The sequence below is a fragment of the Notolabrus celidotus genome, chromosome 18, assembly GCF_009762535.1.
Source record: "Notolabrus celidotus isolate fNotCel1 chromosome 18, fNotCel1.pri, whole genome shotgun sequence".
NCBI classification, from domain to species: Eukaryota; Metazoa; Chordata; class Actinopteri; order Labriformes; family Labridae; genus Notolabrus; species Notolabrus celidotus.
In genome coordinates this window covers 13,247,765-13,272,500 of record NC_048289.1, presented here as the reverse complement: position 1 = coordinate 13,272,500, position 24,736 = coordinate 13,247,765, and the positions used below count along the sequence as shown (strand labels likewise).

The window sequence follows — 24,736 nt, the reverse complement described above, 5'->3', positions numbered from 1 at the left end:
TATATTTATTTAGTATGTATAATGATTACGGTATTTTGTTAATCGATTATTTTAACGTTTAAATATAATCGAGCATTGTAACTATTTATTCCTTTTAGAATTTTTCCGCACACCTTTTTTTTTAAAATTTCATACAATGGCGTAAATATTTCCGGTCGTCCCCCTGGATAGCCAAGAGTACCCTACTGCAGGCAAGATGGCGCCGCCACAACATCCACACCGGAAGTCCATACCGGAAGTCCATACCGGAAGTTACAAAGCTAAAAACGTTGCAATAACACCCACACCGGAAGTCAATACCGAAAGTTACAAAAATAAAAGCCTTGAAAAACAGGAACGTGAACGCAAAATAAAAGCCTTCAAAAACACGTAGGTTTACGCGTAATTCTATGAACTTTTTTGCACTTACATTTTAATCGTATCAGTATTATTGACTAGTTGATTGACTCCAAAAGTGTATAGGCTGTTGAGAATTTACTGTTTTGAGAAGTTACTTAGAAGCCTGCACGAATCACTAAGTTATAGTGTTAACGTCTCAGCCATGCACAGCCTTTTGTTCCGAGTGTGTGTTGAAATACTTAAAGCTGATTATGATGCTGCCGTGATGACATCTGCATATGCCTCTCTTGTTTTGTCTGGGTCATATGCTATTTTATGTTGTGTTAGCCTGACTGTACCTCAGTACAGTTTGCTGTAGTGTTTGTTCCAAATTACCTTGCATGCTGTCTGCCTATGTGATCACATGTATAGATTAATGAATGAATGAAATACAGATCCAGAGTAGATCCACAGTCACGAGAGAAGAGCAGAATGTTATCTATGGTGCAGGGGCGAGTGGAGGAGGAAAATGTAGAGGTGTGTGGTGACTGTTTCTTTTTTAACATAATTTGTAACACGTTACAATGATACAGTGACAGGGGTGTTCATTAACCACAAGAACAAACGGAGGGAATGGTTTCTCCTTCTATTTTGAGACATTAGATGGGCGTAAACACTCTGAGCTTGTCAAACAGTTTTATTCAGATTGAATGCTTGATGCATGTACACCAATGTCTTAACAAGATCACTTTATTTGGCGTCCATGAAAACATTGAAGTTGGAACCTTCAATTAGAATGACTAGAAAAACTGCAAATGTATACATAGCTACTGTTTCTTTCCATCCAACCCCTACTTGAAATGTAGAATTATACTTTATTTTATGTTCTTTTAATGTTATATGTATGATGTCTTAACCCTTTTGTATTGATAATGTTGTACTTGAAAAAGAACAATGCACTTTTGCTATTACAAACTCCAAATCAACATAAAATATTAGGACTAAAATATTTCAACTTGAGGCACCACTGTCAGCCACTGATGATAGATGTACAGTACACATTTCTGGGGAGCCTCTGTTGTTTTTGTGGTGAATATAGATCTCTGTGTACAGCTTGAGTGTATTTTCCCTCTTACTTACAGTCTTTTCCTTCTCATCCCCTCCCCCCACACATACTAACACTCTACATTATTCTGTTCTTCATACACAGCGGGATCTCTCTCACTCACTCTCTCTATCACAATTAGCTTTCTGCTAATTGATTTAGCAGCGACAGACTAATGCAATCAATACGCTACACGAAGAAGAAACTTCCAGTTCGAAGCATCCGGCATTGGGTAGAGAGGGGGTTAAAGAATCACTTCCGGTATGGACTTCCGGTATGGACTTCCGGTGTGGATGTTGTGGCGGCGCCATCTTGCCTGCAGTAGGGTGCCTCTCTGGATAGGAGGTCAGGGGGAGGGCTATAGTGTTGCTAGGATACAATGTGGAAGCCAAACAGGAAGTGATCGAAGGTCGGTTTGGGTAAACATAAAATAGTATGACCGTTGTATTTTTTAACGATATCAATTACAGAGGTGTGCTCGTTGCTGCCTATTGTGCTATTAGCTGTCAACTTTAACGGTTTGCTGAATGTAGGCCTAAAACTTGGTCAATTAATACAATTGAAAAATGGATACGAAAATCAAGGTACAACAACTTTTTTTTTTGCCATAGTGTTTTTGTTGAAGTTTATCACCACAAAAATACGGCTTTATCATTAATCTTTTTCCACTTTCACAGTTGCATGGCTGTATCTCAAGGTTTAACAAATGGAAAAACAAGACAATAACAAAAAAAGAAAAATAATAATAACAAAAAAAAAAAATAGAATGAACAAAGCTTCTCTAAATCAAACAAGGCTATTCAATTTGAAAGAAATACAATGAAGGTCAGTTGGCATATTAAGACAAAATGAAAGAATCTGCATTTCTACATGGATTTGGGGACTGCAGTGTTTGATTGTTTTTTAACATAATCAATGAAGGGTTTCCAAATTTTTCAAAAACATGTTCTTTGGCTTTCTGGATGTATGTTATTTTTTATAATGGGAGGGTTGACAACATCTGATTTAACCAAGGGTGGTACTGGGTGTGTTAGTGTCTTTCCAGTTTTGTGCAATACATTTATTTGCAGACAGCAGACTATGGTCAATACATTTGCATTGATTTTTAGTGTAACAATGTTTTTCTGTATATATTGCTAACAGAAACAGGTAGGTTACAACTTAAAACGATTTACAAAAGGTAGTTTTATGTGTACTGATATAAAAATAGCCTAAAGCCTCGAAATATACAAGCTTACAATTTAAGAAAATATTACTTTGTGTTGTAGGTAGGCCTACCACAGGCCCTGAGAGCCAAAGTGATGCTATGGTGAGAGCTTTGTCCTCGATCTAGATTTTTTTTTTTTCTGGACTAACCTCAGTCTCCCTGAATATACTTCCTGTGGGTTTCTGTTTTCAGGACAGATGTCACCTACCATGACATGGAGCAGATTGACAAGATGCAGTCTCTTCCTGATCTGGAGAGGTTTCAGCACCTGTTTTTGACCAGAATTTTGTCTGAATACTTATTCCCTATCACACACAGTGCTAAAATATGTTTCTCTGGCTTCCTCTCCACTGTGTTAGCACTCTAAGCAATGTGCTTGGAGTTGACCTGCCTGAACCAAAAAGAGGAGTTCTGCTGGAGTTGTATGTCCACACTGTGCTGTTTTGCAGAGAGAGTAGCCTCAACAAGGAACAAACTTCTGCTCTGTTGTCCATCATCAAGTCTGTTCATGAGGCTAACATTGGTGAGTAAACTCATATTACCATTACTCTCTTGTAGTTGCAGGTCTGGTGTATACTCTAAAGTCTATAATAGATATGAATATGTTCAAAAATCAAATGTCCACTGAATAAGATTTTTGTCAGACTTTAGTTCATATGACTCACATCATCTTCAGTAGGGTAAAAATTATTGCCAAATTTTTAAAAGATGACTTATTCTAAATGTTCCCAAATTCTATATGAGCGTGTTTGATTTTGTTATTTGCAGAAACCCCACTCAACAACATAGAGGAGTGTTTCAAATACTGCAAGGAGCTACTTCTCTGTCATTCAGTCAGGGTTTGTAAAACAATATTTTGTTTTACATGTAATATAATTTAATCATCCATACATAACATGAAATGTTTGCTTACCCATTACAGCGACCTCCCTTCAGTATTAGCCTCTTCAGCCCTGATGAGGGAAGCTGTATCATAAAGTACATCTATAACAGCTATGTGAGGCACTACAAACTTTACAAATATATTTTTACTCCACAGGTGAGTCTGAAAAAAATATTCTTTACATTTTTTAAGTAAGTTTCTCTATCAACTGTTATGAATCTTAATGTCTGTGCTGTGAAAATATATAATGGAGATTATGAGCTGCTCTGTTATTTTCACAGGTTAAACTTGATTTATCTTTGACTTACTCTGAAAGCCCAAATCAGGATGAACCTACTGCAGAGGATTCATCTTTTAAAGGTAAAGATTACAGAATATTATTTATGTCCAAAAACTCAATATGCAAGATTTGAAGTGTTTGTTGCAACAGCATAACTTAATTTGAATTTTCGTTTAGGCTCTGACTTCATTGCTCTTCACAGATTTATTTATATGCCAAATTTAAGGAGTGATGAGGCAATATTCTAAACCCCCTGTAGTTGGAGCCTGCAGGTAGATGCTGGGCTGGTAGTGGGGCTTTAAGTATGAGTGCAGTACTAATTTCGGAATCACAGCATTGGCAATGACAGGGCAGAGGTAGAGACAAGAACTGTTGTGTTTTAACCCTCCTGTTATGTTCATTTCTCTGGAACAGCAATAATGTTCCTTGGTCAATTTGACCCGGGGCATATTCAATTATCCAGAAGTGTCAGAACCCCAAAAAATCCCAATACACATTTTTTTAAATCTAATTTGTAGCGCCATTACCAACCATTTAAATCAAGATTTAGTTCATTGGTGTTCTTTAATTTTCACAGATCATGGTTCAATGAGGATAACTCACTCGTTTTTTATTTAAATTAATGTTAATACTTTTTTAATGTACATTGAAAAGCCCTAAATATAAATACAAAAGTTTAACATGACATGGATTTTTGTTTATTTTATTTTACATTTTGAATTTGATTTTTGTCACATGCTGCCCAGATTTTTATGCTGCAATTAGCTGGTTTGGAAGGCATATGTTACTGGTCAATTCAACCCACAACATAACAGGAGGGTTAAGTAGGCCACCACCCTTGGAGGATACATTCTTCAGATGACTGTGAGGATGACACATTAACTGTTCAGCAGCGCAGTTTTGGGCCTTTGCATCGCTTCATTAGTTGAGGTGGCATGGTAAAAGCTTAAAATATTTCAATATGGGACTTCATGGGTAACACAAAGTAACAGAAAAAAACTATAAATTTGAAACATTTTGTCAGAAAAAAAACACCCTCCATTCCTTGTGATGTAATACTTTAAAGTTGATACATTTTATGTTTTTACATGGAGAAAAAAAAAGATCATAACATATCATTTGATTTTATTGATACCTCTCTTCAATTAGATGCTGAAAATCTGAAGGAACCAGTTGTAACAGAAGCAAAAGAAGACAGCTCTCCTGAAAAAAAAGAGGTACCCACTACAGAGCCAGAGGATGCCATACTGGGTAGGATTACATATCAAATATATCTTAATGGTAATAACTTTCCCTGGCTAAATGCACTGCAAATGGTTCTTTCTACTTTGTTTTCTCACCTTCAGGTTCAAAGTCAGAGCTGAAGACACTGATAGAGAAAGAAGTCAGAGAGCAGATGACGCTTGTGTCCGGGCAACTTGATCAGCGCATGAAAGAAATAGCCAATCAGCACAACAGTACGCCTCAATCCCCACAGCCCAACAACAACAACAGGGCCAAAAAATAACAGACATCTCAAAAACAAAATTGGACAACTCCAACATATGCTTTATTGTTAATAAATCTTTTTTTCAAAGCCAAAATGTACATCTGCATTTGTACAATTACAGGCAGGCACTTTCAGGAAAAGTGCAATTTGTGGAAATGAAGAACAGAGTATGGAATGGTATTGTTTAGTTTCAAAGAGAAATACAGTCATATATATCTTCACAGTTAGTGTAGGTAGATTTTTCTAATAAGGGATGTTTGCGTGCATGACAGCGACAGGATTCTCTAACAAAAACATTGCTATTGTTTCACACATGATCTTTTGTACTAAGTTTGAAACACTGGAATATGAGCTTGTTACAACAAAATGATGTATTAAATAATTAATCACAGTGCTTTAATGTCCACTTCAACCACACAGTGTTAAGAAAAACATAATCACCTCAACTCTGAAAAATCCTAAATATACAAAGAGTACATATTTGTAATGTTTTTTGTTAAATGATTGTGCAATGCGTCCTTAACTCTCTACATGATGACCTGACAAGACGTTCAAGCAACCACAAACTTAGATCAAGGGGCAGATGAAGAACAGTAAGTTGTGCATGCTTATCGTAAACTCGACCACAGTGTGCATTAAGGCATACAAACCTCCAGTTCCCTGAATTCCTCTCCTTAGATTACACTTAGTAACATGACAAGTAAAACACTCACATGACAGCGTATACTAACATTTAAATAAAATCAAGAAAGTTAGGAATGAGGTGGAGTTTTTATGTTTCAAATTCTTCCAGGCCCAGTAGCATGATCTTAGCTGTGTTCTGGAAGAGAGCAGCTCGGTTCTGCTGCTCCCCTTTCTTTACCCAGTGCCCGTAGATACGGAAGGCGCAGCCGTCAATGAGTTTGCGCACACCACGAAGGGAGTACGGATCCCTAGCCAACACCTCCCGAGTCAGCGGGCGAGCCCTTCGGTACCGACTGTACATCCTGATACAGGCAAGCACGCTGATGATCAACACCTGAGGGCGTAAGACATGAGAGAAGATGAGAATACAGATGATATATTTACTAAACAGCCATTTCATTTATTCTAAACCAGCTGCTATTAAAAAAAAGTCAATATTGTAACTCACCCTAAAAGTCTTTCTAGGACTGAAGAGACGCACATCCTCCCTCTGGTACTGTCTGAAGAAGGGATGTGCTAAGGCTTGCTCTGCAGTAAGGCGGACAACTGGGTCAACCACTAGCAGCCTGGATATCTGAGAAACATGAGCAAAATGATTATAAACCGCTTTATGGTTCAACCTCATGATTTGACACTGTGACAAAAAAATGATATTTCTTTGAAAGGAAAAATAAAAACACTAAAATTTAAACTCTGAGGTTTATTTGTCTTACCAGATCTTTCACAGTGTCGGACCGATCATCCCACTCCGGGGAGCTAAACTGATAGCGACCTTCCATGATCATCCTGAGCATCAGCATCTGTTTACGATGCCAAAATGGGGGTGAGCCAGCCAGTAAGGTGAAAAGGATAACTCCACAGGCCCAACTTTTCCAAACATGCACCAAAACAAGAGAGAGAGTTAGAAATAATGTATTTATAACACTTTGAAAATGTATACCGATACACTGTTAATGGTACTTCAGATAAATGTAGTTCAAAATAAATTACTTACAGATCAACCTCTTTGCTGTAGCCTGGGTGCATTTCATCCATGGAACATTTTAATATCTCAGGGGCTAAATAACCAGGTGTCCCACATAGCTCTTATAAGAACAACAGAGGAAAAAAATATTGTTTCAACCTTTACTTTATACAAATGAATTTGATTTATAAACAGGATATTCACATTTCTGTCATCCTTTATATTTATAACAGCAGTACCTCTAAGTTTCTCTCCAGGTTGTAGCTGCACTGAGAAACCAAAGTCAGATAGTTTGATGTGCCCCTGATCATCCAGAAGAACATTCTCAGGTTTTAAATCACGGTGGATGATGTTTACAGAGTGGAGGTACTGCACAGCCTCCAACAGAGCTCGCATCATATACCTGCAGATCAAAGAGTTTCGCTTAACGCATTGTTCTGTACCTGGTGTGTAGTGTGATGGCAGACTCAAAGTGCTGCTGACAGGATGTTGGATGCTGGTGCTCACCTGGTTTCCTTCTCACTCAAAGTGACTTTTTCTGTGAGGTAGTCAAATAGCTCTCCACGCCTCATGCTGTAAGGGAAAAAAATGTTGACATTATCTTTCAATTGTATAAATATAAATACCTGAGTCCAAACATTTTGGGAGGAACCATAAAGACCAAAGCATTTCTGTTTCAATACTCACAGGTCAAACACCAAAAATATGAACGTTGTGGACTCATAGGAATCAATGAGAGTAACTATAAGGGAAACAACAAGACATAATATAGTTTATACACTTTTGAAATTTCAAGAGCATGAGTTTTAAGTGTTATAAGAGTAGAATTCCAACATACTGATTGAGGAGTGCCCCTTCACCGTGTTGAGGACCTGTATCTCTTTCAGTGTGGAGGTTTTCACCTCCTCCAGCTGCTGAACTGTCATCTTCTCTGCTGTGATCTCAATGATCTTCACTGCCAGCTCCTGACATGTGTGTCTGTGCACACATCTGCGCACCACACTGCTCACACCCCTAGAATAGCATACATACAGATTGCAGCGTGGGTTTTATTTATCATCACAGTGAAACGCTGGGATTAATAGCTGCTGGACTCACCTGCCAATGACCTCTTTGGGGTCATACTTCTGGTAGAACTCCTTGGCCCCCACCCAGTCAGGTAGTTCATCTCCAACAACTATGTCCTTGGTCATTATGCTAGCAGTTATATCTGCAACAACAAGTAAGTGTTACTCGCATTCTGCATGATCTGTAACAGGAAATACTGAGGGAACTACTACAAGGAAGTGTCTTTTTTTTAACCTAGCTCGATATTAGCTAGCAGATCGTTCTGCACATTTTCTCGTTATATACACATCACCAGCTTTTCTGTTATTTCAGTAATACCCTTGTTCCATCATTACAGCTAGCCGGCTGTGTCTTTCATATGGCCTTGCTGCAGCAGCAGGTTCACTGACCGATAAGGAAGCTACTCACCATGTATGCAATCAAACGGGCAGAGGAAAGGAGGACACCGATGAAGGATCAGTCAAACCGTGCCATATTAGCTTGACATATCTATCGTAGGCATACATCCATAAAAGTGGCGACGAAACCAGAAGTAAGTCACCGACAATGTTAACACCCGTTAGCAAGCATCAGAGCTGTGTTTACATTCTTGTCACATTCCAGAAATCACCCTGTAGTCCGTTACCACAAGCTGCTGCAGTACTGCCCACATGAGGCCGGAGTAAAAATTGCAGGATGGATGGAAACACTCAGTGGTGGACAGTAACAAAGTAAATTTACAATTTTTTTGAGTATCTGTACTTTACTTGAGTATTATTTTTGGGGTTAACTTATTACTTTTACTCCACTACATTCAGAAGACAATTATTGTACTTTTTACTCCACTACATTTATATCAATGCTCTAGTTACTCACTACTTTAGCTTTGAAGTCAGCTCATGAATTTCCTTCTCTTTTCTGAAATCTGATCCCTATGACAGTAAAATGTGTTTGTGTAGTTCTGTTTGTCTCAGTGCTTTAGTCATACCTGTATGTCGTGCTGCATGGTTGAACGTGAAGCAAACACAGAGCAGATTTCACTCAGAGTTCATTTAGAGGTGGTAATGATGGCTATAATTCTACACCTGAGCACCCATGGCCATATCTTCAGCCCGTGTTAGAGGTTTTTGAAGTGAAGAATGATATGTATTGTTTGAAATGTTCTCCCTGTTTCCCACTCTGCCCAAACATACAAAAATTCACTGTCCAACCTGAGAAAGCGTGTTGAGCTACGTAACATTTGTTTCATTCAGAAAAACATTTCAAACTAAGTTGTCTGTTATTGGAGTAACTTAGTTGCTGTTTTTATTCCATGATATAGTTTTTAGAGATTGCAAAATGGTTTCTAAATAAACATAATGTAACAGAATGTACTCTTATGTATTCTTGACTGCACTCATGCTTTGTGAAAATACAATGTTTGGAGATTTTTTAAGAAGTATGTAGTGGCAACTTTTAGGAAACCTTCTTTGCCACTTCTGCAGGACGTGATCTTTCTGACTCGTGCGTTGTAGGGTTGTAAAATAAGTTTACTAAAAAAAGGAAATGAATGCCGTATAAAATTAAACAAACCGAGAATTTATTAAAATTATAGACAAAACAAAATCACTTCTCTCGTCGCTATTAACTTATATTTTTACAAAAGCGACAAAACTATACAAACCAAACAAAGCTACGGTTAGAAAAATATGGTGCTCCTTGTCCTGCTCAAATGAAAGCACAAATTGCCTCGCACATGCTCAGTAGCTCCCACTTGGCAGCACCACTTACATGCAGCATGACAATTAAAGGCACGCACACACTCAAATAACTCTATGGCTCTAACAAAATACTTTAAATACTTAAGTATTTTTAAAAGCAAGTACTTCAGTACTTTAACTCAAGTACTAATCTGGCAGAACAACCTTCACTTGTATTGGAGTAATATTTGACCAGGAGTATCTATACTTTGTCTTCACTAATGAAGCTGTGTACTTTGTCCACCACTGATTATATATAATTTCTTGATTTGCTAATAACTGAAAAAACCCGGAAGTACTTTCACGTAATTTCCGGTAGCTTCTCTTGATGCCCTGAGTTACATTTTCAGGCGCTCCTTGTGAAGGTTTGTAATGACAATATAACGGGTCTGACCTAAATTTAGAATTATATTTTATGAACAGAATTTCCTATGCATGTCATGGTGATTAATAAATAAAAACCCCGATGTCCAGTCCTCGCATATCGTCGGGCCGCCGCCTAGCAAAACATCGGCGAATTAACGTTAGCATTAGCATAGCAGGCGTTAGCATATGTCGTTAATCTTTGCCCAAATGGCCAATATGAAATAAAAGAAGCTTTTCGAGCATCTGTGTGTAAAGGACCAATCCTCAAGGCCGTTCGGGAGTATAATTGTTTTTATATGAACTGTAGAGAAGTAGTATTTCAGACCACTTGCAATCAATGGCTTGTCGTCTTTTTAGAAATGCTAACGCCGTTGCTAGCTGTCACAAAACAAATGAAATGTACATTTGCAAAAGTAACCCACGCATCTTTCAGACTCTATCCGAAATAACACATCATACCTTGTCTCAAACTTGTAGGGGGAAGGTAAGATGTCGGGTGCAGGGGGAGGAAAACGTCCCTCAGGAGGGGACAGTCCCCCTGGCCCACCTGAGAAGAAAAGCAAGAAAGAGGAGAAGACCACCACCACCCTCATTGAGCCCATCCGAATAGCTGGGGTCTCCTCTACGGTGGGTCCTGTGTTTTTCTTTTAGGTTCCAGTTTGTACTAGGGTTGCCAACTTAACTAAATAAGGGACAGGTGCACGGTGCCATGGTGGTGTGAGCATGATGTGTGCATTCAACTGGAAATCCAGAAAGTGTGTATATTCCCTTTAATACTTACTGTATCATTGTGTAACCTCACGAATAAACCTCAAATAAACCACTATTTTGCTCTTTACATCAAGAAACAGGCAAAAGAAAAAAAATAAATGTAAAAGAGTTGTATGACTCACCAAATTTACTTTTTCCATGGATACTTTTTGCTGCTCTTGACTGACTCAAACAGTCTTTTGTCCTTTTGCACAGCCAGAGAGAAGTCCTTACATGACAAGTCACAGTTTACAGATATTTGAAGTCCGTTTTTGATCAGCTCCGTGCTGCATCTGTTTCTGGAGTCTGACCATTTAATGGCCATCAGAGAGAAATTCCTCTCCACACTTTTTTGCAGGACTTGGCGCATTTGCTGATCTGCCACTGCCGTTTAATCTGTTCTAGGATATGTAGAGGGCAGTCTGCTGTATTTACAAGAATTAATAGTCAATATACGGGACAATTAAGGTCCTGTATGAAACAAACCAATTTAGCCAAATATACGGGATGTGCCGGCTAATACGGGACAGTTGGCAACTCTAGTTTGTACACCTCTCAAAAATGTTTTCCTAAACACTACCCATAATCTTTTTTGTTCCTCATTACGGTGGTCTATTTGTTTTGTGCAGGAGGAGATGGACATGAAGGTTCTCCAGTTCAAGAATAAGAAGCTATGTGAGCGCTTGGAGCAGAGACAGGCGATGGAGGATGAGTTACGTGAAAAAATTGAGAAGTTGGAGAAGAGACAAGCCACTGATGATACCACCCTGCTGATTGTTAATCGCTACTGGTCACAGGTACATTTGATAACATTTACATGTTTAACATTATACGTTGTACCCCTCTTGAGTTAAAAAAATGATCCCACTAAAAATTACATTATGGGTTGTTGTTGACTGATATCGTTTTTCCAATTATGCTGATGCCAGTAGTTAGAGTGCTGGACTTAAATGATGCCAATATCTTTTGGGGTTTTTGCATCTGATAAAAACAACTCTGTAATGATAACTTCTATTATTCAATGCACATTACAATCTAATATAAATGGTTATCTTTGACAATTTTATGTTTTAGATTATTCTTTTAATTGATTCCTGAAATAGAAAAATACATTGAGGAATGCTATAAATGTCAGTACATGACTGATACTTGTAACAATCGACTGAACTTTACTTCTAGTCGCTGTTACACGTTAAGGGGATTCTTGGGGAATCGTGTAACCTACAGCAAAGAAAAGGTCACCAACACCCCCACAAATCCTTTATCTTGAACGTTTATGGATTCAAAATAATCATAGATTTTCTTTCCAAACGAAATCTATAACAAACACAACATTACTTCATTAACAAGAGTCTTTTTAGTTCTTTAAAGTCTGTTACGGTTTAAAAAAAACGAAACAAGAAGCCATCCAAAAGAAAAACGATTGATCCCCACTGGTATACCAGAAAAAAAAAAAGTTCGATCTCACCCGACACTGCTGGCAAAATAATCCCCGTCCAATATCCCTGTTGTTGGACGAGCCCAGCACTACCAACTATCTTATGTCAGAAGCAATATGAAACTGCATTATTCTGTACATCATAACAGAATCAAATCAAACACTAGCCAACAACTGCTTTAGATTTGAAATGCTATAAAATGTTAGAATTTGGAAAAGAGGATGGTGACTTTATAGGAAAATGAATAGCAGAATGTAAAATGCAAAATAGTGAAATGGATATAAAGGAAAGTGCTAACACTGCACTAACAGTAGCCACACTGACAAGGCTGCCTGCTGACATTATTTATTTAATCAGCCTTGTGAGTGCAGGTATTAACTGATTATTTCAAAAGCCATTATTGGCACCCATTAATCTGTTTATCTCTAATAATAGGTGTCTCATGTAACAGCTACTAGGCCTTCTGAAATGAGTTAAACAAAAAAAATATTTTAAGACTTTGGTTTTACATCTGTCATGATTGTCAAAGAAGTTCTGATCGTTGTTGATCAATGTTTTCTCATATTAGTGTTATTGTTTTTTTATTATCCCAAAGGTTAAATGTTTTTTTAATACTTCTGTTAATTTGCAGTTGGAAGAAAATGTGCACGTTCTACGCAAGCGAATAGAACCTGAGGCTCCAGGGCCATCTACTCCTGTTGTGCCCTCGGCACCTCTCCCTGACCCCTCACCAATGGAAGTAGATGGTGTTACTCTGGCCTCTCCAACATGTGTGGTGCCTCCACCTCCACTTCCAGAGACTCCGAATGAGGGGGAGCAAGCAGATCAGCAGGAGGAAGGTCAAGAAGAGCGTCAGGAGGAGCAGCCACAGCCCCCGCTTCCTACAGGATCAGAGGATGTGATCAAACCTACAGAGCCACCACAGGACTCAAAAACAGGTAGGCAATGTTCCTTTGGTCTTTGGAAGGTCTTGCTGACTGGACTGCTGTATTCTCACTACGCAATTTATAGACTGAGTTTCTTGCATTTAGTTGAGCATGGATGCCATAGTTTTGAATGGTGTGATTCCAAATACAGTCTTAATATTATCTTAATATTATCATTAATAATTATTATCACTCAAAGTAATAACTTCTGTCTTGAATTATATTTTACTTGAAAAATAGCATGTGGAATTTCAGAATTGTATAAAGCATAGCTGGCCTCTCTGTTGACCCACATTAGCTATTTTTAACCTTTCTTTTACGAATTCTCCATGTGCAGATGCCTCCCCACCCCCTCCTCCCCTAAGTGAGAACGCCAAGGGTTTCCTCACTACCCTGGAGCACAGCAGCGAAGAGGAACTAACCCTGCAACTCCAGGACCGCATGCAGTTTAGCAAGGGGGCCATTGCCTGCTTGGTCTGCGTCTTTGACAGACTGCATAGCTGCATCGATGACATGTGCAAGCTGGCCCAGGCTGCAGGTAACTTTCCTGTCACTTACAGATTCATGAAGGATAAAACAAAATGGAATCCTACATTACACACCTGTTTCAGAATCAGAATCAGCTTTATTGGCCAGGTATGCTTGAACACACAAGGAATTTGACTTTGGAAAACTGTGCTCTCTATTTACAAGGCATAAGAATAAGACATACAAATAAAAAATAATAACAATAACATCAGCTATGTTATTGTTATTATCTTTTATTTGTATGTCTTATGCCTTGTACATATTTCTTATTGGTTTGCAAAGACGATTCATCAAGTTGTTTGTGGACATAAATGTGTAAAGGATTTTCTTGCAATACGAGGTAAATATTCAGGTTTTGCTCTCTTATTTTGTTTTTAACGGCAGTGAGTGAGGATGATAGCCAGTCCGAAATTACCAATGAGAACCAAACTCTGCACGATGAGAACACTCGACTGCGAGACCTGGCAACTCTCCTGCAGGGCCGACACCACAAGATGTCCATGGAGGTATAACGTACTTGGCACTTTTAGTGTTGTATATTTTTCTGGTGTGTGGACATAAGAGTGTGTGTCAGAAATATTAAATTAGTCAATTTAAAACATCAACTCAAGCAGCTGCTTTTCTTCGTATACATGTGAAACTGATCAAAGAGCTGCTATCCTGTCTTTAACCTTATTGCAGTACAATGAGTTGGTGGACAAGGTCACCAGCTCTGAGACAAAGGTGTCTGAGATGGAGACGACAGTGGAGGACCTGCAGTGGGACATGGAGAAACTCAGCAACAGGGAGCAAAAGCTCAACAAACATCTGGCTGAAGCTATGGAGCAGGTGTGTTTGTATAAAAATGTGTATCTATGCCTCCTTCTATTGTGTACGTGTGCTCTCTATCTGTTTGTGAGGTGTAGGCTCAGTGTCATGAGTTGACACTAGGGATGTACATTTTAAATATTTTCTGTGATCGATTTTTGGACATGTTAACGACCGATTTATCGATTAATCAATAAAAAAAAATATATATATAGAGATATATACTATTCTTATGTGAAAAACAAGGCCAAATACGTTTTTCCACCAAATTATATTTTCTACAGCAACAAAATGCATATAAATGACGGTATTGAATACGGGTACATGTTTAACACTGATTATCAACGATCAGACTCATAAAAATATTCTCTGTGGACATAGTCTTATAAAGTGAAGGACATAGTGAAGGCTCATAATACTAACAGAAACATACTTCAGACTCACAGTGTCCAGTTTTCTGTCTACTCGTTCTTATTGAGAAAAATAAACTAGTGTATATTCGTCAGGTGTAAGCCGGGAGCGCAACCGGGTCAAAATCAGTCCAGCGGCAGAAGAGCTCAGATGACTCTGAAGTTGCTGATATGCAAACATAGCGTTCTAGCAATTCCCAACAGTCTGTTGGATTTGTATCCAAAGGTGGAGAAACGTCCAATTTAAAGTTGTCAACCTTCGTGTCATTGTTGGCGGCAGCTGTGTATTGATCGTCTTTAAAAAGCGGAGAGACCTGACGCACAGTCTCAGCTGAGCATCTCCGCTGTGCGTAACACCTTTAACAGCTGAATCACATCGAAACATGCTTTGAACTGACAACACCTCCCTGATAGCTGAATGTAATATGAGACCACATGTTGTCCGTTTCACGTGACGGAAAATTGAAAACAAAAATCCGTGTTTCGAGTAATGTCTTAACAATCAATTAATCCATGATCGATTAATTGTGTGCATCCCTAGTTGACACTGATAAGGCTGATAATGCTACCTGCTGATGTATTGAGATTACTGGTATTTGCATCAGGTATTGAACATGAAGAACATGAGCTGAGTTGTGTCAGTGTTTTTGCTTATACTTTCTTCTCTCTCTGCAGCTCAAATCAGGATACAGCTGCACTGGCAGCTCAGGAGGATTACCTGGAGGCCAGATTACACTGAACATTCAAAAGGTGTGTATTCATGTCTAAGAAATGCATTGAGTTTGTGTTTAATGTTTCATTCTTTGCACGCAAATTATTTCATATTTCAGAGGTGTTCTATGCCAGCTAATTCCTCCAATCCCATTTTTTTTTTAGTTTGAGAGTCTCAATGCAGAGTTGGAGCACAACCAAGAGTTGGCCAACAGCCGCATGGCAGAGTTGGAGAAACTGCAGGTGGAGCTCCAGGAGGCTGTTAGGGAGAGTGAGAAGCTCAAGGTAAAGTGATTAACTTAAAATTATACCATAGACAGTATAAAATATGGACGTAGTATCCGTGACGTCACCCATCTGTTCCTGAAGCGCTGTCGAGCGTTTGTGACGTAAAGAGGCGGACTTTGAGCCTCCTAGCCAACAATGTTCCCGCCTGTCAATCCAGTCAGCTGTGCCTCTCATTGGAAGACTCGTAATCTCAATATCTTTGAAATTGCCGCGTTAAAAAAAAAAACCCCATACAGTGAGTGCCGATCGAGAAATTAGCTATCCAGACTACACTCGTCTTTTGTACCAGGCTGTAAACATGTTTATTTCTGCTGTAAAGATCGTCTTTTATGAATTGGTGTGTATGTGGTTTCCGGTTCTTCCGGAGCCAGCCTCAAGCGGATCCTCGATGAACTTCAGTTTTTAGCACTTCCGCATTGGACTCTTATTTTTCGACCAGAGGTTGCCGCTTGCATTAGACACATTGCCAAACTTAACATCAAGAATCCATGCCATACCTAATTCACATGACATTCTGGTGTTGACCAGTATAGGCCTGAAATGCTCACCTTTTACCCTCATCCTCGGATTTTTCAGATGGACTTGCGGAATATTCCAGAAGAGGTTGTGAAGGAGACTCTAGAGTATAAATGTCTACAGTCCCAGTTTTCCCTGCTGTACAATGAGTCTCTTGGGGTGAAAACACAGCTGGATGAGGCTCGGGCCCTCCTGCTGACGACAAAGAACGCCCATCTGCGACAGATTGAGCACATGGAGGTAACGGCCACGGATAAAAGATTCTCTGCCATTGTAACATCACTGTGGCATGGTGTTGCTTTCCTTCGTATTTATTGTTTTCATATCAACACAGTAACATAGTATATTATCATCGCTGCTTTGTGAAATAATCATTTGTCCTGTTTTCAACTGATCAGAGTGATGAACTGTCACTTCAAAAGAAGCTGAGGACTGAGGTCATTCAGCTGGAGGATACGCTCGCCCAGGTGCGCAAAGAGTACGAGATGCTCCGAATCGAGTTTGAGCAGAATCTGGCAGCTAATGAGCAAGCAGGTAATTATAACCCCCCCCCCCCAGCATGTCTTTAAATGATCACCATACTTATAAATCTATACCCATATTTGGAGATGGAGTATTTTTTTGATGTATTGCAAGATTCAGAAATTGGATCCTTGCAGATTTATTATTTTCTACATCAGTTTATGGCTGATAACTGAAGCTCATATTAAGCAACACACACACACACACACACACACACACACACACACACACACACACACACACACACACACACACACACACACACACACACACACACACACACACACACACAAACACACACAAACACACACAAACATGTGGATTGTGATGTCATTCTGATGCAGCATGCACTTGATGATGTTTATTGACTCAAAACAAAACTACACAGTGACTGAGCTGGTTGCAGATTTGACTGTCGTGCTTTCTCTGTGCTCTCTCAGGGCCAATCAACAGGGAGATGCGACACTTGATCAGCAGTCTGCAGAACCACAACCTACAGCTGAAAGGAGATGTGCAGCGCTACAAGAGGAAGTTGCGGGAAACCCAGATGGAGATCAACAAGGTAGGTGACGTGATTTATGGAGAAATGATTGCTGTGTTACATCGTTATTCTGAGGACATTGTGATGCATTTATTCTCGTCAATGTCACCTTTGTTTATCAGTACAATCTAAAAGTTCTTAAGAAATCTTTTTGTTTATTGAAAGTTACGCTGTCAGAGCAGCGACGCCGGGGTTCTGATACTAGAGGAGACAACGAGTGACAGCATGGACGTGAAAAAAGAGGATGATGAAGACCAAGAGGAGGAGGAGGAGAGGAGGAAGGAGCTGGAGAGGCAGAGGGCCCGGGAGAGAGAGAGGGAGAGGGAGGCTGAGCGAGAACGAGAGAGGGAGCGGGAGAGAGAGAGGCAGCGCAGCGACGAGATGAAGAGGAAGGACTCGGACACACTCAAGATGCTCAGAGTGGAACTTAAGTAATCCTTCATTCTACTTAAATCCACAGTTATTTAATGATAACTCTATCATTGGCCATAAGTAAACATTAGTCGTCAAATCCTGTTCCTCACATAAATCCCAATTCACACATTTTGGAGTGCTGATATAACTCGGTTTGTAAATGGAGCACCTGCTCTACAGAGGCCACAGTCCTGGCTGCTCTGGTTGTAGGGTCGATTCACAGTCCAGGCCAAAACCATAATGAATCTTTTTTTTTTTATTGAAAAAGATGAAAGTTGGAAGCCAAATTCTTTTACTATAATTTGTCTAAAGATTACAAACAGTGCCTAGAGGGCTGGCATCGCCATCATTTCACACTTCACACTTCACACAGGACTTGTTATCATTCATGTCAAATTACATTTTGTTTACTCTTTCAAGCAAAAATTTTGCCAAGCATTTAGAAGTATTCCACCTTCCATCCTTTTTTCCCCCTCAGGAAAGCCCAGGAGTCCCAGAAAGAGATGAAACTTTTGTTGGACATGTACAAGTCAGCTCCAAAGGAGCAGAGGGACAAAGTACAGCTCATGGCAGCTGAACGGAAAGCTAAAGCTGAGGTCTGTTCTTTGTTTTGTCGTCTTTATATCATCCTTTTTTTATTTTCTGTTAAAAAAACCCAACATTTTCCCTTAATAAAAAGCTAAATAATGAAACGGACCATGCTGAACCCTTATTTCCTACTGTCCAGGTTGATGAGTTGAGGATGCGGGTGCGAGAGCTGGAGGAGAGGGAGAGGAAGGAGAGCAAGAAGCTGGCGGATGAAGACGCCCTCAGGAAGATCCGAGTGGCTGAGGAGACCATCGAGCACCTTCAGAAGAAACTTGCTGCTACTAAGCAGGTATCTGTGTGTATTCTTACCTCATAGATCAGGTGGAGGGGCATTTCTACCAGTCATGTTTCTTTTTTCCTGTACACTTTTGTCAAAGTAGTTTAGATTTTTTCTATATTTCAGCTGCTGGTTACCATCATATATTTATTTCTCATCATCTTTTACCTAAGAATTTTTACATCAATCAATCTATCAAACTTTATTTATGTGGCACATTTCATACAAATCAAATGCAACCCAAAGAGCTTTTCAGCGATTGAAAAACAAGAAAGAAGCAGAAGTAAAACAATGGCAAGACATATTAGGGGTAGATAGTAATAATAATAAAAATAATACAAATTAAAATTAACATTAAAATTAAAATAAAATAAAATAAAATTGAATTAAATTAAATTAAATTAAATTAAATTAAATTAAATAGAGACTAATGCACACCTACAATAAAATATGTGTTATTGAAATAAGTTAAAGCATCAAAATGGATTAAGAATACAAATAGTTAAAATTGTTTTTAAAAGGGTAAGGATAAGAGTTAAAAAATAAAACTAAGGCTAAAAATATCAATAAAAACTGATTACATAAATAAATAAATAAATAAATGAATAAATAAATATAAATAGAATAAGATAACAGTTAAAATTACTTAAATAAAGCAACATTTAAACCAGTACTACAGTAAAAGGTAAGTAATAAAATTGTTAAACCCTACATAAAAGCCAGACTGAATAAATATGTTTTTAGTTTACGTTTAAAAATCTCAATATCTCTGTCAGCTCCTCTCAGATCCTCCGGCACAGACCACATGGATCCTATACATGATATTAACCTTAGGTCATACAGCAAACCTTCTACACTTCTAGTGAAGTTAAGAATATCAGATAAGAAAATGAGACGTATAGCAATATATATACAACCCTGTTTGAGAAATGGTCTGATGAAATACTTTTGGGGAAGCACCACGTATAAGTATAAACAAGACAGAAGTGATAATAAAAGTTGTGAAATGATTATCATGTTTGCGGCTTATTTTAGAAAAGAAAAGAGGAATTGAAAACCGAGGCTGTGGCCCCGCATTTAAATTGATTCAGCTGTTGAACTTTATGCCCAAGCGATTTTGCATTTTTCTTATTACTCATTCTATTTGTTTGTTTAATACCTTTTTTTGGTCTGAAGTCAAATGTCTTTGCTTTTGAATACTACGCTTTATTGTTGTCAAAATGAGATTTAAAAAAACAAAACAAATAAAAGCATCTTACCCGGAAGGTTTAAACTAGTTCATCTTCACGCAAACATCTGATAGTCTCATTTTCATAAACTTTTAAATAGGAAAATCAGATAAGATCACATTCTGTTTTTCACAGCTTCTGTTATTAAGCATCTTTTTGTTCCTACAATGCAGCTTTGAAAAGCTCTTCAGTTATTTATCTAACATCTCACGTATCTTTAAACTAGGTTTTTGAACTTCTTTGTTGAAATTGATTTTGCTCAAGTTGTAAACATGCTGACGATTCAAAACTGCCTTAATACAAAAATGATAAAAACATCTTTTGGGTGTGGCAAACCTTTTAGGGGTGAGCAACCCCTGATAAATCCCAAGTATGTAAAACACGTGTCAGATCTGAGCTCACTTACTTGGCTTTGCTGTCTTGTAAACGTTCTGACGTTCCTCTCGTGAATTTAATTGGAAAGTCAGAAAACTAGGCAGACACTCACGAGATGGAACTTTTACTGCTGGGGTCAAATTTCAGTGAAGTTAAAGCTGGAGTTGTGTAGATAGTGGTCACACCCACATGAGCTAATGTAATTCTGTCACGTTAATATTCATCCAGCTGCTTCTTCCATGGACTAAAATCAGTGTTACTGGCTTATCAGATAACATGAATCACATTATCTTCAGCCATGTCAACTCAGACCTCTGCTTTCTTAAGTGTTCCTGTGAGCTCGAGTGCAAAGCCAATAACCTCGCTCTAGCCCTGTTAGCACCAGGCATTAACATGCAACCTGGGTGATCCTTATATGTGCGTCACTTCACACCTGGCATTAGGATGCGTCTCAAGTGACCAGTTTTAATCAGACCACCTTAAAGCTCCAGGCCGCCTTACATTAGTCCTTCGACTGTAATTAAATTAAATCCAGGAAGTGACACCAAAATGTAAGTCTTATGGCTGTGCTTGAAGAAGTTTAACTGTTGTTCCATAGAATTTTATGAGTACACAGGAGACAGATGTTGACATCAGAAAGCCTGCAGCCTCTCTTCCTTGGGGGGTCTACAGTACTTAATTAACAGAAGGCCAACACAGTCTAGACTGAGGCTTATTTATCATCAACCTTTAATCTTTTCATCGTGTATCGAGTTAAAGTTACTTTAGTAAACTGTTTTGGACTCAGAAGAGTTAAATCTGCTCCCCTTAATCCTCTGATACCACAAATTTAACTATATGACAGAATGTTAAACTATTCAGTAAAGCTACTTGTGAGTTCACATGACTTTCATTTACAGGCCCTCGTTGGCTTTTAAGTGCACTGCATGAAACTACATTTAGCAAATGTAGCACAGTACAATTTGGAGTTGTGTTTGTAGCATCGAAACAAACTTTAGGATTTTAACTCAACACATCAAGTAATATTATGACAAAACCCCCCTGTGACTCTTCAAACCATGACAAAGCTACTGAGCTGTATCCTTCTGTCAGGCTGAGAAAGATGCATTTGTGGAAAGAGAACTAGATTGATGGAGCAAAGAGGATGTTTCACTGATGAGTGTTTTTGTGCATATTGAGAAGTAAAGGAGTTAAGATGATTCCACAGAAAGGAAATAAATGGTCTTGCAAACATTGTAGCATATTAGTAAGTTTGGTGCAGTCTTGAGTTTTTTTTAAAAGTGTTACCTTGAAAGAAACATCTAACTGTTGACTTTCAACTAAACTTTTTAAACTGCACTGCATACCCCCCAAAAACCCGTTTTAAACCCGAGTCGAGAACTTTTGACAGATCTCCCTTTTTTTCTTGAGGAGGAAGAGGCCCTGCTGAGTGAGATGGATGTGACAGGCCAGGCCTTCGAAGACATGCAGGAGCAGAACAGCCGCCTGCTGCAGCAGCTACGCGAGAAAGACGACGCCAACTTCAAGCTGATGAGTGAGCGGATCAAATCTAACCAGATCTACAAGCTGCTGAAGGAGGAGAAGGAGGAGTTAGCAGACCAAGTTCTCACATTTAAAACACAGGTAACTTGTTGTTTCTAATTAACCAAAAAAAAAAAAAAAGCTGCACTGACACTTGACAGCTTTAACGTTTACCCCTGCCTTTCTTCAGGTTGATGCCCAGCTGCTGGTGGTGCAGAAACTAGAGGAGAAAGAGGGCATTCTTCAGAGCACGCTCGCCGCTTTGGAAAAGGAGCTGGCTGTCCGGACACAAGCACTGGAACTGAACAAGAGAAAGGTGAGAGCAGGGGGTGCCATCAATCATCTTGTCGGCTCTTGCACTCAAGATTTTCTAATGACGAGATGATTTGATTGTTGCCAGATGTTCCTACGTGCAAACACAGTGCAGCGTTTAAGAGGATCTTGATAATAGCATGTGTACACAACGGTTTGGGTGTGTTTGACTGCTTGTAAAAAGTTATTACATCCAACTTTTGTGGAGCCGCTTCCAGAAAACATTGCATTAATGAGGTGAAGTGTTTGCAAATTAAACCCACAGTCTGTCCTGGTTCCCTTACTTTTTATTTTGCAAGTAGTTAAGAGCTTCTCATGGGACATGTTGCTGGTAATTGCCCTTGTTGTCCAAGTACCTGTTAGACGATACAACTGTGCGGCTGAGTGCTTCAGGGTCTTGTTGGGGAGATTATCGTGTTGATTTCTGGGTATATTTGTTAAATCCTCTGTTTTTTTCAAGTGGGAACAACCATAAGAATAAAATTAGAACAGAACAAAAAACACACAACAAGGACTTCTTGCTTTAACTGAAAACAGAGGTGGCCTGGAAGCAGTGAAGATGATCTAAAAACATATGGTATCCTGTGGAAAACTGTCGTCAGAGCTGGAAAAAATATACACAATCTGAATCAACGAAATAAAACATGCAAAACCACTGATACTGTTGTTTGAATTAAAATACGAGTGAGTCTTTAAAACACAAAGATTAATCTCTGAATGCCAAGGTCTGTGTTAGCTTACTGTACCACCACTACCAGCCCACTGCAGCTCAGGAATCTCATCATTAGGTAATTCTTTTTTATTGAGTGTATCCGGTTCCTTCCCTCCTGCAGGCGGTGGAAGCTGCCCAGCTGGCAGAGGACCTGAAGGTGCAGCTGGAACATACACAGGCCAAGCTTAAGGAAATCCAGGTCTCTGTGGCAGAGAACCGCACCGCCCGGGAGAGGGAGAGCAGCAACCTGAAACGAGCACAGGTATGTTGCTTTTCACTATTTGGCCTTATTGCTCCAAGCCCCAGTGAATAGTAGCTGAACACCTGATTGGGAAATCAAATCAGGAAGCTTACTTAAAACCTTTTGTACTCCTGATGCCTTGTAGGAGGACCTGTCCAGGCTGAGACGGAAGCTGGAGAAGCAGAAGAAAGTGGAGGTGTACTCTGATGCTGATGAGATCCTGCAGGAGGAGATCAACCAGTACAAGGTGAAAAAAGAAGGAGCACTTTGATTTCAGGCAGAAATCTATGACTTTAATCAGCCTCTGTTTTTGGTGAGGGAGTTCTATAAACGCCAATAGCTTCAAGGCACAGTCTGCTGTAGACTGTTGTTGACAGATCTAAAGCAGTGTAGTAAAACAGTAAGACGTCATAATGCAGAATACTACACTTTGTAATTTGCCTAATTGGCTGGCAACAGCAATTTTTCATTCATGAGTTTGAGCCAGAAAGTGAGCTCAAACCTCAACACAAATATTACAGTCTCTCTGTGCTTTGGGGATATCAAGAATCTAACGTGTTACACCCTCAAGTGTTAGCAGTGGTAGTGTACAATGGATGGGGATGATAATAACGGTGTTGGCAATGAAACGTCAGGCCTCTATGAGCATTTATTTATCTCTGTTTCTCCATCTCCAGGCCAAGCTGCGCTGCCCCTGCTGCAACACCCGGGACAAGGAGACGGTGCTCACCAAGTGTTTCCACGTGTTCTGCTACGAATGTCTAAAGATGCGTTACGACACCCGACAGAGGAAGTGCCCTAAGTGCAACTGTGCCTTTGGAGCCAACGACTTCCACCGCATCTACATCACCTAATCCTCAGAGGTGGAGGGGTGGAAAAAGAAGAAAGTAGACAGAACCAAAGGAGGGAGAAGAGTAGAGAAAGGACACAGGGACTGGAGATTGATTTAAAGACAGTGTGGGGATATCAAATGAGTGATTCCCTGCTTTAATCTCTCATTGTAAGACTTTGTTTTCCTGCATCATCATTGCCACACTGGTGACCAAACAGATAGCATTGTGCTGTAGTTAATAAACACAGTTGTTTGTGAACATGATAATGCTGCACTTGAGCTGCTCTGCACTGTTTTTCCTGTCCTCCTCATTCTTGTAACGTTGAACATCTTTTTTTATTTTTTTTTATACAAACATGGCCCCCTTTTTTAACATGTCTAGTTTTTTGTTTAATGTATCAAGAAACTTCAAACTGCAGTGGTTGAGCCCCCTGAAGCGTTTTTGTGAGTCGTTTTGTCCTGCTGCTTTTGAAAACCATGTGAAAAAAAACAGTGAAGCTGAAATCTAAACTTCATAATTAAAAGAAGCCATCCTCTTCAGACTGGAGGATTGCATGTGAAAAACTCAATATGTTTCTGATATGTAGAGTTAAACAGCCAGAATTGTCTTACATCCTCTGTTAGGCTATAGTATTAACAAAAGCCTGAGAGACGTCAGCGAGTTTGGCACCAGCTCAGCACATACAGGAGAGTTTGGATCACCTTGGGCAAGCTC

General features: G+C 39.2%; 3 protein-coding genes across 8 annotated transcripts; 2 read left to right on the top strand and 1 right to left on the bottom strand.

Annotated features, from left to right (window-relative positions):
• Window positions 1-1,753: 1,753 nt before the first annotated feature.
• Window positions 1,754-5,376, top strand: ccdc189 (coiled-coil domain containing 189). Of its 4 annotated transcripts, none has more exons than XM_034708775.1 (9): window positions 1,754-1,832; window positions 2,692-2,732; window positions 2,823-2,888; window positions 2,990-3,153; window positions 3,399-3,469; window positions 3,553-3,669; window positions 3,795-3,873; window positions 4,943-5,044; window positions 5,140-5,376. In XM_034708775.1, the coding sequence occupies exons 2-9, from the start codon at window positions 2,725-2,727 to the stop codon at window positions 5,298-5,300; spliced, it is 768 nt and encodes a 255-aa protein (XP_034564666.1). In that variant the 5' UTR covers window positions 1,754-1,832; window positions 2,692-2,724; the 3' UTR covers window positions 5,301-5,376. The 4 variants fall into 4 exon arrangements, with proteins under 4 accessions (XP_034564666.1, XP_034564665.1, XP_034564667.1 ...); XM_034708774.1 differs by having other exon boundaries at window positions 1,821-2,007; XM_034708776.1 differs by lacking the exons at window positions 1,754-1,832; window positions 2,692-2,732 and adding an exon at window positions 1,839-2,007.
• phkg2 (phosphorylase kinase, gamma 2 (testis)) lies at window positions 5,321-10,742 on the bottom strand. 2 transcript variants are annotated; one of them, XM_034708773.1, is made up of 10 exons: window positions 10,542-10,742; window positions 8,029-8,140; window positions 7,769-7,944; window positions 7,618-7,672; window positions 7,438-7,503; window positions 7,170-7,333; window positions 6,961-7,051; window positions 6,680-6,833; window positions 6,415-6,540; window positions 5,321-6,300 (listed from the first exon to the last, which is right to left on the bottom strand). In XM_034708773.1, exons 2-10 carry the CDS (start codon window positions 8,121-8,123, stop codon window positions 6,055-6,057), a joined length of 1,173 nt encoding a protein of 390 aa, XP_034564664.1. In that variant the 5' UTR covers window positions 8,124-8,140; window positions 10,542-10,742; the 3' UTR covers window positions 5,321-6,054. The 2 variants fall into 2 exon arrangements, with proteins under 2 accessions (XP_034564664.1, XP_034564663.1); XM_034708772.1 differs by lacking the exon at window positions 10,542-10,742 and adding an exon at window positions 8,407-8,631.
• On the top strand, window positions 9,973-24,590 carry rnf40 (ring finger protein 40). 2 transcript variants are annotated; one of them, XM_034708770.1, is made up of 20 exons: window positions 9,973-10,081; window positions 10,560-10,709; window positions 11,462-11,629; window positions 12,903-13,209; window positions 13,535-13,735; window positions 14,110-14,231; window positions 14,407-14,553; window positions 15,618-15,692; window positions 15,819-15,938; window positions 16,518-16,697; window positions 16,856-16,991; window positions 17,420-17,541; window positions 17,686-17,951; window positions 18,413-18,530; window positions 18,662-18,811; window positions 21,817-22,026; window positions 22,115-22,240; window positions 23,070-23,210; window positions 23,335-23,436; window positions 23,867-24,590. In XM_034708770.1, the coding sequence occupies exons 2-20, from the start codon at window positions 10,572-10,574 to the stop codon at window positions 24,041-24,043; spliced, it is 3,006 nt and encodes a 1,001-aa protein (XP_034564661.1). In that variant the 5' UTR covers window positions 9,973-10,081; window positions 10,560-10,571; the 3' UTR covers window positions 24,044-24,590. The 2 variants fall into 2 exon arrangements, with proteins under 2 accessions (XP_034564661.1, XP_034564660.1); XM_034708769.1 differs by having other exon boundaries at window positions 21,814-22,026; window positions 23,867-24,457.
• Window positions 24,591-24,736: the final 146 nt, after the last annotated feature.